The sequence below is a fragment of the Prionailurus viverrinus genome, chromosome A1 (assembly GCF_022837055.1).
Source record: "Prionailurus viverrinus isolate Anna chromosome A1, UM_Priviv_1.0, whole genome shotgun sequence".
NCBI classification, from domain to species: Eukaryota; Metazoa; Chordata; class Mammalia; order Carnivora; family Felidae; genus Prionailurus; species Prionailurus viverrinus.
This window is the reverse complement of record NC_062561.1, coordinates 178,286,042-178,299,441: the sequence shown is the minus strand read 5'-3', so window position 1 is coordinate 178,299,441 and position 13,400 is coordinate 178,286,042. Positions and strand designations below refer to the sequence as shown.

Below are 13,400 nucleotides of genomic sequence, written 5' to 3'. Positions count from 1 at the left end.
GTCCTCACACTCACGTTGATTTCTTGTTCAAAACGCTTATGCATCTGCTCTAGCTGCAGCTCATGCTTGCTGCTCAGCTGGGTCTGGTTCCGGTGTTCTTCTTTCTGGAGCAGCCGAAGCTCTCGGAGCTCCTGGCGCCTGAAGGGTTAAAGGATGCGGCCATGTCAGTCAGAAAGTGGCCCGCCTCAGAGGGCACATAATTCATAGCCAGAGACACTGAAGGCTGGAGTGTGGAACAGCATCACAGAAGTCTGGGGGCAGAGGCAGGACTAGAACTCAGGCTTAATTTGACATTTATTGACAGACAGAACATTAATAATCTTAACGTATAAAGAGTCCTTACAAATCAATAAGAAAAACAGGAGCAGCCTACTTTTAAAAAGGCACACAAGGGGCGCCTGGGTGGCTCAATCAGTTGAACACCCAACTTTGGCTCAGGTCATGATCTCGTGGTTCGTGGGTTTGAGCCCTGCGTCAGGCTCTGTGCTGACAGCTCGGAGCCTGGAGCCTGCTTTGGATTCTGGTCTCCTCTCTCTTTCTCTCTCTCTCTCCCCGCCCTCCCCTCTCAAAAATGGATAGACATTTATTTTTTTTAATTTTTTTTTCAACGTTTTTTATTTATTTTTGGGACAGAGAGAAACAGAGCATGAACGGGGGAGGGGCAGAGAGAGAGGGAGACACAGCATCAGAAACAGGCTCCAGGCTCTGAGCCATCAGCCCAGAGCCTGACGCGGGGCTCGAACTCACGGACCGCGAGATCGTGACCTGGCTGAAGTCGGACGCTTAACCGACTGCGCCACCCAGGCGCCCCGAAAAAATGGATAGACATTTAAAAAAATGTTTTTTTATTTAAAAAGGGACACAAAACATAAGTAGACATGAACCAAAAAACAAAAACAAAAAAATTTAAATTTACCTAATATGGATATGAAATGCAAATTAAAAATTCTGTTTTCATTAAAAAGGTTAGACTATAGGGGAAGTTGATACTTTCATAACCTGCTCATAAGTATAAATTGGTACATTTCTGGCAGACAGTTTGGTAATAAGTTCATGCCTTTTAACATAGTATTTCCATTTCTAGATATTAATTCTAAAGAAATATTTATAGATGCACAGCACAACTGAATAAGGATATCCATAACAAAATTATTTAGAACAGCACAAAATTTGAAATGACTTAAATGTCCATTATCTATGTCTAATTAAATAAATTAAAATGTATGCATCTGGTATCCATATGATGTTAATTTTGTATACACAACCATGAAAAAAAATCAAATTTTACATAAAATATTAACACAGATAGGAGAACTGGTTGCTGGCAGAAAAGGGAGGGAGATTTTTCACAGTTTACCCTCTCCTTTTTTGTTGTTTTTTTGAATTTTGAACCATGATATTATATTACCTATTCAAAATATAATAAAAACCTGACCTAAACCACATAATAGACCTTAATTTTATATCACATTATTGGTGATGTGTACATGTGTTTATTCACAGAAAAAAATTATTGCAGGATAAACTTCAAAGCGTTAATTGTGTTTCTGGACAAATCCATTAAAGACTGGTATATATCATTTATGTCATCAGAAAAGAAAATGATGGGGCTCCTGAGTGGCTCAGTCGGTTAAGCTTCTGACTTCGGCTCAGGTCATGATCTCACAGTTCGTGGGTTCGAGCCCTGCGTCAGGCTCTGTGCTGACAGCTCAGAGCCTGGAGCCTGCTTTAGATTCTGTGTCTCCCTCTGTCTCTGCCCTCTCCCACTTGTGGTCTGTCTCTCTCTCAAAAATAAACATTTAAAAAATAATAAAAGAAAAAAGAAAATAAAATGATGCAGAAGGAACTTGGACCTCCTGACTATGAATCAGGACTCCCTGGTGGCCCCTCAGGAGGGACCTTGTTTGAATCGTAGCTCTGCTGACTTTCTGCTGGGCGCCTTCAGTCAGTCACTCAAACTCTAGGCCCCTGTTCCGTCATCTGTAAAATGTGCAGATAATGTCTACCGCAGATAATGCCAACATGGTAACTAAGGTAAAACGTGCTAAGTTTGTTACTAACAAACTAAGTGGGAGCTGCTGGAGTGAGCATGAGAAAGAAGAGGCAAAAGAGCCACATAAGGAAGCTTCCATCAGAGCCTCTGCTCTTGGGGCAGTGAGAGGGTTGAGAGTGTTAATGAAGAAATAGAAATCCTGACTCCAGAGAAACTGACTCAGAGAACACCTGACCAAAGAGCAAAGGCATACAAAAGAAGGTGGGCAGCCAGGTTCTAACATTACCTCCCTGCCCCACCTGAGTTCTCACAAGGGAAGGCAGGACAAGAGACAGGCTGATTCTTAAGAAGGCGGGCATTGGCACTGGCAATCTTAGGGAAAAACAGGAAAAACTCTGACCTAGAAGCCTCAACCTGGGAGAGTGAATATCTGATCACATGGTTCAAAAGCCTGTGTGTGACCCAATCCTCTGGAAATCCTCGAATCCAGGTATTACAGGGACAAGGGGGGAGGGGAAGGAGGCGGGGACTGCCAGCCAGGAAACAATGAGAGCCTTCCGCACCCCTGCAGAGCAAGGCTGGGGGTGGGGGGGTGGTATTCGATATTCGGAACACTCAGCCCTCTGGACCATGACAGGCAAATAAGAAAAGCTTCTCAACCTCTGCTTAGTCTCACCTTTCAAACCTGAGCAGCACACAGCCAGCCAGGGCCAGAGGGCATCCATTCTAGATGGGGTATGGTGGATCTAGAATGTCAACCCAGAAGCCCAAACCGGAGATGATGGAAAGGAAACTCGGCCAGTGAGGTCTGACACTTAGGAGACAGGTTGCCTCCCAGGTGACTGAAAATGGAAGGTGGTGTCATCCTCCAAAAGCAACCATCCTCCCACCCCCTGCCTGAGCTTCCCCAGCCCACATGATGAGGACAACTGTGTGTGTGTGTGTGTACACGTGTATGTGTATTCGTGCAGAAACACCACTAATGAAAAGGCAGCATTTCATCTCTGTGGTCCCTAGAGGGGGGAAGTACCCCAGAGCATCCAAAACCGCTTCCATTTGGCTTTGGAATGCTTGTGCTTTTTATAAGTATCAATGTGTCTGACATTCTAGAAATGTTCTCCAAACTAATCATGTTTTTACCCTGCAAAGGCCTGGCCCCAAGGGAGCTCCAGGGGGAGCTAAGCCTCTCCCGGGCAGCCCCAGGAAGCTTCCAGTCCAGTGGAAGCCTGGTAGAATCTTCACATGGGTCTAGTTAGAATCTCAGCTCTACCTTCGCACCTGAGTGAACCGGGGCAAGTACTTACCTGCCAAAAAACACTGTGTTGTCATTTACAAAATGGGGGGAATAGGGTCTCCCCATGGAAGGCTGTTAGGGGGCCTGAGCACCTCCAAAGTGCAGAAATGGTTCACAGCAGACAGCTGTGCCTCACACTCTCCCCGCCTCACCAGTCTCAGTGCTGTTGCCTCCAAAATGCATGTTGAACTGACCACTTCTTCCCTCTTCTTGGTCACTGCCCCAGCCCAAGCCTACAACCCAACTGTCCTGGACGGGGTCTCCCTGTCACCCTAAGTCCACCTTGCCCCTCTACAGCCCACACTCATACAGCAGCCAGAGCCATCTTTCAAAAGGGACATGAGAGCCAGTCACTCTCCAGCTGTTTCATTCTGGCTGTGCCTGGGACAGAATCAACACTCCTCCACCCTGGCCCACATGCCCACGTGACCTCTGCCCTCACATTCCACACTCCAGCCCTATCGTCTCAGCTCCCTAAATAAGCCCAGCAGTCACTGCTTGGGCCTTAGCCTCGCAGGCCCCTCTGTGCTCCCCCAGCCACTCCACTCAGGTTGTTTCCCACACACAGAGAAGCCTCCGCCAGCCCAGGGCTTGCTGTCCTATCACCCACTACTTCCCTCACGGCGTGTACCACTACTGCGGATTATCTTGTGTATCCTGTGTTGGCCCGTTCGGTCCAAGTTCTACAATGGCAACAGCCTCAGCTATCTGGGTCACCACCATATACCCCACCCTGGTGGGTGGGTAACTACATGGGTAGGTGGACTGATGGATGGGTGGGTAGATGAGTGGAGGGATGGGTAAATGAGTAGATGGATGGGTAGATGGGAATATGGATGGGCAGGTGGGTAGATGGATGGAAAGGTGGGTGGGTAGGTGGGTGACTAGATGGGTAAGTGAGTGGATGAATGGGTAGGTGAGCAGATGGATGGATGGGTAGGTGGATGCATGGGTGGGAGGATGGATGGATGGTGGGCAGATGAGTGGGTGGATAGATAGAGGTAGATGGATGGGTAAGTGGATGGGTAGGTGGTGGATGGTGGGTAGATAAGTGGTGGATGGATATGTGTGGGTGAGTGGGTGAACAGGTAAATGTATGGGCAGGCGAGTGAATGAATGGATAGGTGGGTGGGCAGATGGATGGTTGAGTGGACTGGGAAGTACAGGAGCAAAACCAGTTTCCTTTTATGTCCTGATCCCTTACTTCAGAGCTGTACATAGCTCCCTAACCAAAGGAACCTACACCCTTCCCTCTCACCACACCCCCACACTGTTACAGCCATCACTGGCCCTTCCCAGGCTTGCCTGAGAAATCGCATCTCCTCATCCTTCTTCTCATCCTCGCTGATGATCTTGGAGGTGGTGATGCTCACCTCTACGCCATCCACCACAAACTTGCGTGTCCTCTTGAGGGTTTTGTTGTGCAGCCTTGAGTCCTGGGCAGGGTAAAACCATTAGGTAAAGCTCAGGATCAGCTAGGAATCTGTGGGTGACACAGGAGTGTGGCGCAGAGCCTTCTTGGCCCCACAGCCTCGACGTCCGGATAGGACATAGCTGTCCATCATTCCCCTTTTGCCTCAAGCTTCTCAACTTGGGGTCCTGAGTGTCTGGGCTTACCACCCCCCACCCCGATCCCCCTGATCTTGGCCTTCAGATACTACTTGCTGGCCCCACACCTGGCTGCCAGCACACTCACATACAGGACATGGCACCAGAATGGTCAGGGTTCCAATCTTCCCTCTACCACCTACTGGCTCTGTGACTCTGAACAAGTCCCTTGTCCTGTCCAAGCCTCAGCTTCCTCAACTTGTCAGAGGAAGAGAACAGCAGTACTTGCCTCGCCCAAGATGGTTACAAAGGTACAGTGAGAGAATGAGTGGGGGACGCAGCACAGAGCCCAGCTCATGGCAATTGTGCAGTACGTTGGTATTTATAGCTCACAGTTATTACCGTAGACCACAATCTTTTACCCAAAGTGCCAAAATCCAAACAGCCTGGCAAACTGAAGTTCATAACTGTTTTGGAAGCCAAACCTGAGCTGACCTGAACTCCACAGGAGGCCACGCCCATCCGAGCCATGAAATTATTCATGACCTTTTCCTGTGAATAACCACACATTTCAGACGCAAGCACTCACAAAATGCTGCTGGGACTCCTGGAGGTGTCCTGATTCAACTGAGAGCCCGTGGGCCTGCAGCTGGAGTCATCATGGCATCTCCCCCTCTGACCTCCACTGGCTTCCAAGGGCCTTCTAGCCAGAAAAAGGAGGGCGGGCCAGGGTGGCACCCTGCCATAGGTCTCTGCACCCTCAAAGCGTGCGCTGAACCCCCACTCCTGCTCAGCCAGGACCAGCGGACGGTCCTTACTCCCTGAGGGCTCGGCTCCCCCCACCCCCACCCCAAGGCTTTCACCTGTTCCCATCAGCCACACCTGACTCTCACCTTCCTACAGTCACATGTCCTAGGGCCCAACCAAGACTAGCAGTGAGAAATGGGGAGCGGCTGGGAAGAAAGGTGGCCTGGGGCTGCGGCCCTCACCCTGAAACCCTGACCACAGGGCCTCCTGCCCCCGAGATAACAAGCCCTTCATCTCACCAAGGTGTGCTGATGCAGCCCATGGGCTTTTATCAGCACAGCCGCGTTCCCCGACTCACTGCCAGTCAGCCAGCAAAGGAATATTCTCAACACCCTTGAGAACAGGCAGGGGAGACCCTGCTCTGGCCTTTTTTTTTTAATTACCTTTTTTGTTGTTGTTTTTTCTTAGTGTTTGTTTTTTTTTTTTTTTTTTTTAACTAGAGAAGAGACAGCACATCTGTCTGAAGGAAGATGATGGGCCCTGATGCTATGTGTGTAGAAGAGCCGTGTATGTCTGTGCCTGTCCTGGTGACGTGTTAGAACCATGCTATCTTTCTGGTCCTGAGGCTAATTGTTGGGCTGGCCAGCTGCTTTTCCTTCTTTCACTTCCTTTCATTTAGCAAATATTTTTGAGTCTCTACTGTGTGGTTTCCACCAAGTAAACAATGGGAGAAAAAAACCAAATGATACAGTATCTTCCCTAAAATCAGCCTTGCTTGGGGGAGATCCTCAGTGTGGCCTTAGTCAAGTGGCCAACAGTGAGTTCAAGAACACCCTGACGTGTATCAGAGCAGGCAGGGGAGGGGTCAGCTCACCCTGGGGAGGCGGCCAGCCTTGCACTAGGAAAGCAGAACGGCATGTGGGGTTCAGAGCACAAAGTCCGTGGGTCTCACCAGCCCTCCACTTCCCACCTAAGCATCCGTTTGCTCATCTGTACATTGAGAAATGGAACCTCCATTGTCTTTAAAGCGCTTCACGGTGTTGGCCTCCATGCTGAGGCCTTAAGCACAGTGGCTGCTGCCATTCACGATGTTACCCACGTCCAGAAAGGCCACTGACCCCACAGAGCGCCTTGAGCCCACTGCCGATAACCGAATCTCCCAGTCAGCAGCTGCACCACACGGCGGACGCCAAAATAAGAGAACTTCATTCCTAGACTTCTCTCCCGAATTTCACCCAGGCCTTTAACCGAACCCAACTGAAATGGCTACACAAATCGAACCAACCGCCTGGCATGACTAAATCCCAGACTGAACCCAGATATTCTGGAGATTAAACTATGAGCTGGAGCTCAAAGATCTTTCAAGAAAAGCCATCATCACGAACCACTTAAGATGGAAGGCAGCCACCAGCTAAACGCTTTCAAAAACCAAGCCCGGGCAGCAGCACAGCCCACAAACTGCGGTACAAGAGGTGGCATTACCTTGATGGACAGAGAGCCTGTTTCTCTGTTTAGGGACAGGTCGGCTGAGAGGGAGGTGCTGTAGTCCACGCTCTGGTTGGTGGACAGGCTGCCACAGTCTGAGTCCCTCTTGGAAGGGCCCGGAGCTGCCTGGGTGGGGAGCTCCAGGCTGCCGTTGGCCAGCTTCTCGGCAACCAAGGTCTCCAGGGCGCTGCTGTTGGGACGGCTCTGGCTGGCTTTTTGGGACCTGTTGGCTGCTGGACTGAGGTCCCCGCCCTGGTCAGCGACTTGCTTCTCCCCGGAAACCTGAATTCTGGCATCCATGGACACTGGCCGGGACTTCCGGAGAGGTGCTGGCACTGCCAGGCCATTCTCGTCTCCAGGAGCCACGTCCGGGGGGCTGGCGCTTTGGGGGGATCTGTCCCCAGAGGGCTGGCTGGGCCCGTTCACGTTGTCCTGGGGCTGGCTGGGCGGCAGTGAGGTGAAAGATGATTCTTTGAGAAGCTTGTCGGTATTGATACTCAGCTGACTCACCTCAGAAGAGTCTCGAGTATGGTTCCCCAGAGGCTAGGGAAGGAAAAAAAAAAAACAAGTCAAGGCCATGCGATGGCATGTCCCAGGCCGGACTCCAAGATGCAGTAGGGCTGGGGAGGCAGACACCCACGAGGTCAAGTAGGCCAGGACCCAGGAAGCAGAGGAGGTATCCCTCTCCAGTGAGCCACAGTCCTCACCACTCCCTACCGGCCAACCAACAATAAAATTACTACTTATTGTGAGTTAGTTTGGTGCCCACTTCTCCTAGGACTGGAGGCAATTGTGGCCAGCTGGACAGCTGATGCCCTGTCTAAAGGTGCCAGTGGCTACTCTGCTGCAGCTAATTGTGACAATATAAGAAAAATGGCTCCCCTGTGGACAGACCTTCCAACTGTTTTAAAACAAGCTGGAATCCGGATTTTTACCTGATACCTTCTGACTTTCCGACGGCAGCTAATTCCAGTTTTTTGTTTTTTGTTTTTTTAGCTGCATAAAAACTAAACCCAAACTATCCAGGGGCTGGACTCAGCCTATCGGCCACTGAGTTTTTAAAGTTTTGTTTTGTTTTTTCTTTAGAGCTTTTTCTTTGGGGAGAGGGGTGCAAAGTACTGGAAATGTTGCTATTGTGAAATACAACACCCAGTTCTGTGAACAAAACATAAATGTCTGATGAATGAACAAAGTGAGCACCCACTTAGCCGCCTTCCACATCAGGAATGGAACACTGCCCACCAGAGAGACCCCCCCTTCCATGTCTGTCCCTCCCCTTAACATAATAGTTGTCCTGACATTGATCTCTAAGTGTTACAAGTGAGTTTGCTGGGTTTTAGATATTAATGGAATCACACCATTAGCATTCCCTTGGGTCCCAGTGGCTGCTGGTTTTTAACCTTGGATATGGAAGCTTCCAGAAGCAACTCTAATCCACCTCCTATTCAACACCCCTAGGGTGATGGTTCAGAAATTCAGATCTGATCCTATCATCCCCACACCAATGTCCTTGCCTGAAACCCTCATTAGCCCCACCGCCCTCATGACAAGGAGCAGCCTCCTACCTGCAGAGAACCCGCCAGCGTAACTGCTTGCTGCTTCCCTCCCCAACCTCGCTGCCTGCTGCCACCTCCTGGAGCCAGGCCCCAGACCCACCACCTCCCTCTCCCACCATGGTTCTCCTACACCTGGCTGTGCCTCCTATCAGCTCAACCAGCCACTTCATTGCTCGGACCTCAGTCTTCCTATCTATTACATGGAGCCCTGGTCCTCCTATCAGAGTTGCAGAGTGCCCAGCACGCAGCAAGGGCTCAGTAAAAGGCTGTGGCTACTGTGCTGGTTCTGCTCGTCCTCCTCGGTCTTCCCTTCTTCACCCTAGTAAGGATTCACACCAGCCTCTGGCTCCTCCCAGAATCCTGTTAACCTCCAGACAGCACCGTACTGCCCATTCCCTCTAGACAAGGCCAGCCCCTGCCTCACTCGGTCCACAACACCACCTGCACCTCAAGTTTCCCTCTTGGAAGAGGCCCTTCCCAAACAGCTTAGACCAGGGATGTAAGCGGCAGCTCAGGACAGAATCCAGCCCACAGACATGTTTTGCTTGGCTCAGATGTTTTTAAATTTTTAAATTAGCTTTAATTTAAACTTAAATTCAGCCAAGTGCTGAAGCTGCAGATGGGTTGCAAATGTGCCAAGACATGGGTCCCCTGGGCACGTGAGAAGCCAAACAGAGTCTGTCTGGGGTACCCGGAGCCCCTCGGCTTGTTGCCTCCGGTCACGTGCAGCCTTTATCTGCATTTACCCCACAGTGTGCTAAAACATTTTCATTTTGTATGTGAGCCACAACAGGAAAAAGGCTGGGAAGTAATGACTCAGCTACCAACTTTTGAAAATTGGAAGGTCCCAAGTGAAAATCCAGATTACTGCTCTTTCCTGAAAACTTACAGAATCTGGCCAATACACTCTGCTGCCTCACCCCGGCCCGTGAGCCGACTCACGTAACCTGCGATACAGGAGCCTGTAGCCTCTAAGCCGTGGGAGAACAGGAATCCTTCCTGCACCCCAGCACGTTCCGTCTCATACCAGCCAAGGCCTGCTGGGATCCCATCCTTCCCCAGCGCCCGTTCTTCCAGGCCTTACAGACGCGGCATCAACGGAGTCCTCCTCTTCCCCCTCCTCGCGGCCATCTTCGATCTCCTCCATCACTTCGGCCTTGGCCTCAGCCACCAGCTCCCGCAGAGCCTTGTTACTGGTGACACTGCTGACGAAGGGATGCTGAGGGGGTAAGACACACCTGGATTAGAACTACTTTGGGCTGGAGGGTACAGGAGGAGGAGGCAGAGGCGGAGGGGAGACGATCTCCCAGGCAGAGAAGGCCAACGGCATCTCTGAGAGAAATGTGAACATACACTTGGTACAGGTGGGCCAGGGGCAGCTCACAAAGTCCTGTGGGTGGTGGGAGAGTGGCTCTGCCACTCACTGGCTATGTGACACTGGGCAAGTCACTTTCCCTCCCTGAGTTGTAGGCTCATCTCCAAAGTGGAGATAATAATGCCAAACCTACAGGGAGGTCGTAAGGATTAAACGAAATAATGTACAAGGAAGTGTTTTAGCCCAAACAGGCACCCCATGTATTTGCAAATTCTTAAGGCAAAGCTGTATATGTTCTATTCCTAGGCATTTACAGAAACATTGCATCTTTAAAAAAAGAAGGCTCTGGGCCCCTGGGTGGATCAGTCAGTTAAGCATCTGACTCTTGGTTTTGGCTCAGGTGATGATCTTATGGTTTGCAAATTCAAGCCCTGTGTCAGTGCAGAGCCTGCTTGAGATTCTCTCTCTCTCTCCCCCTGTCTCTTTCTGCCCCCTCTCTCTGGCTCACTCGAAGGAAGGAAGGAAGGAAGGAAGGAAGGAAGGAAGGAAGGAAGGAATAGAGAGAGAGAGAGAAAGAGAGAGAGGAAGGAAGGGAGAGGGAAGGAGGGAAGGAAGGAAGGGGAAAGAAAGAAGGTTCTTTCACACACCTTGCAAAACAGCAAAGTTTTCAAGGCCTCCGCAGATGTTACATCAGCACAAGCATCTCCCTGGTAGAAATCTGTCCTTGGGCACCCAACCCCCAGCACCAGGAGTGTGTATGGCGGTGGGGGGGGGGGGGGGGGGAACAGTCATTAAATTGGAGTTTGCTCATTTGAAATGTAGAGGAAGGCTCTGATGACATCTGCCACCTTTACAGTCAGAAAATTTATCAGCGGAGGAACAGTGTCAACGAGATTGCAGGGAAGTATGTAAATGACGAAGAATAAATTTTCTAGCACCCTGTAAACACATTCACAACTGATGGGTCCATTACAAATCATTTTTATCTGCTTGTTCGTTTACAACAGTTCATTTGTGGAGGCTCACGAGGCACCACCCCATTCCACTTGGTCACCTAACTCTGCACATGTGAAAAGCACCAAACCTCACTCCTTTTAAAGAGCCCCACACCAGCCGGGCTTTCTCTAGTCCAAACTAGTAAAGATTTTAAGTATTTCATCTCTTTCCTTTCTCTCCCATGCTCCCATTGACTATCTGATTCCTGCCACAGCCACATGCTGTGCCACGTGCTGGGATCTGAGATAAGGCTCAACAACAGGATAGGCAAGGTCCTTGCCCCTACGGGCTTGCAGCTGAGGGGGAGAGACAACAGACGCGTGGCCAACCCACAAACAGGATCACGTCAGATCAGGTAATGGGACAGCAAGAGGCTGGAACCGCGTGGGCCTGGGCTGGGCGGTGGAGGCTACTTAGTCTGCGGTCAGCGGGGCCTCCAAGAGGAGGTGATATTTGAGCTGAGACCTGAGGGAGGTGAAGGGGCTGGCCAAGGAAAGATCTGGGCATGGAGAATTCCAGGCAGGGGGAGCAGCAGAGCGCGAGGGCCCTGGGGCAGGACTGAGCTTGTGTGCTGGAGGCGGGGCTAGAAGTCCGAGGAGGCAGGGCTTTGGGGAGAGGAGAGAGGAGGGGCCAGAGGAGGAAGGGCAGGGTGGTGCATGCAGAGTCCCCCCAGCCATAGTGAGAAACTGAGACTTTCTTCTCGGAAGCTGCTGGAGGGCGCAGCAGAGCAGTGGTATTAACACTCACCCCTTAAAGGGAGCAGTCTGGCTGCTGTGTGGTTCCAAAAGGTCTTGAGTGTGGTTCCAAAAGGGCTTACTAATCATGCGAGGCAGGAGAGTGTAGTGGTTAGAGTACTGGCTTTACATTCTGCAGCCAGGGTGCCTGGGATGAAATCCTGCCTCCACCACCACCTTGGGCAAGTTGCTTAACCTCTCTAAGCCTCAGCGTGCTCATCTGTATACTGGGAATAACAGTATGGTTGTGCAAAGCATTACAAGAAGTGCTCCAAGTATGGCAGCTATCATCCACATCGTTGTTATCGCCTCCAACACCATTTGCCGCCACCATCGCTGCCACTGTCACCACCACGACCACCGTCACCATCACCACCAGCAGCAGCATAGCTGGAGAAGCCTTCATGGCTCAGTTTGCACCCCCAGCCAACCCTATTCCCTCCTGCATCCCCACAAGGCACAGCTTTTGGGACGGAGGGTGAGAGTCAGTTCCCAAAGGTTCCCGAGCCTCACACTGCACAACCTCACGCATGAATTTGAGCAGGAAGCCACAGGACACTTCCCTGCAGTTGCTGAAGCAGATGTGGCAGAGGCAAAGAATGCAGGCACAGGCTTCTGGAAATACCAGGTTTTCATCAGGGCACACTACATACTGACCAAATCAGTGGCTTTTCAGCATGGCCAGGAGTCTTTCTTGAGGCAGGACAATCTGCCCCACTGCCTCCCACGAGCACCCCAGGGTCCTTAGGAAGCAGAGGCGGAAGCCATGGGGAAGAAAGCCCTCTGACAGAGGTGCGGGTGAGCTGGGCAGTTGCCCTGGATGCCAACCCCAGAATCCCCAGGCAAATGGGGCTGACAGGGCAGACCCTCCAGTGGCTGATTAGGCCCAGATCACTGCTGTGTAAACAGCCCTGGCAGAGAAAAAGCAGAGACAACCTCCCGCACTGCCTCAGCTCGGCTACCTCCAGGGATGTGTCTAAAAAGGACAACACCCAAACCCAAACTGTCGAGGCCCAGCGGAGAGACAGAAGCCCTGCAAGGAGGGCTGGGGCCTTCCCAGGCGGGAAGCACGGTGTGTGCCAGCATGGGGACAGGCCAGTCCGGGTACACGGGTCACCGGAAAGGTGCTCAGGCACCCCTGCAGGAGGCCCACATCGGAGGGGAGCTCGGCCATCTGCTCCTTGGGGAAGAGGCACAGCTGTTCAGTGGCATTTCTGCAGGGTGCCCCACGATGCCACACAGCTGGCCAACCGGCACCTTCCCCCCCTGGCCAGGAGCCCTCCCGCCACCTACACAGACATTCTTTCCAAGAGCAGGAGCCTAGCTTTCCTCTGTGTACTGAGAAAGCACCTGCCAGGGGTCCTACACGCTGAGGCTGGCTTTAGACAACACCAGATACCCCTTTCCAGGTTTCAGTAGTCAGCATCTGTTCAATTCACCCCCGGCTAACCTTTTCTCTCATTCTTGTTCTCTTTGTTCCTTCTTTCTCTTCTTTGTTCATTCAGAGAGGAGGCTTACCAGAGTGGTCAAGAGAACAGGCTTTGGAAGGAGACAACCAGGATCAATATCCCAGCTCTGTCTTTTATAAGCTGTGTGACCTTGTGCCGGTTACCTAACCTCTCTGTGCTTCAGTTTTATCATCTGTTTGATGGAAATCTGAACAGTTCCTACTTCATAGGGTTGTCACAAGGATTAAATTGGTTAACATTTGCTAAACATTTAGAATAGTACC

The 13,400-nt window shown here is 51.0% G+C and overlaps 1 protein-coding gene across 2 annotated transcripts in view; it reads right to left on the bottom strand.

Annotated features, from left to right (window-relative positions):
• STK10 (serine/threonine kinase 10) overlaps positions 1 to 13,400 on the bottom strand; it is a 116,824-nt gene that overhangs the window by 23,973 nt on the left and 79,451 nt on the right. For both annotated transcript variants that reach the window (XM_047861367.1, XM_047861376.1), the window contains exons 8-11: positions 9,708 to 9,842; positions 7,065 to 7,610; positions 4,593 to 4,723; positions 15 to 138 (exon numbers count right to left, since the gene is read on the bottom strand). In XM_047861367.1, the coding sequence (XP_047717323.1) occupies positions 15 to 138; positions 4,593 to 4,723; positions 7,065 to 7,610; positions 9,708 to 9,842 (936 nt within the window). The remainder of the gene's footprint in view (positions 1 to 14; positions 139 to 4,592; positions 4,724 to 7,064; positions 7,611 to 9,707; positions 9,843 to 13,400) is intronic.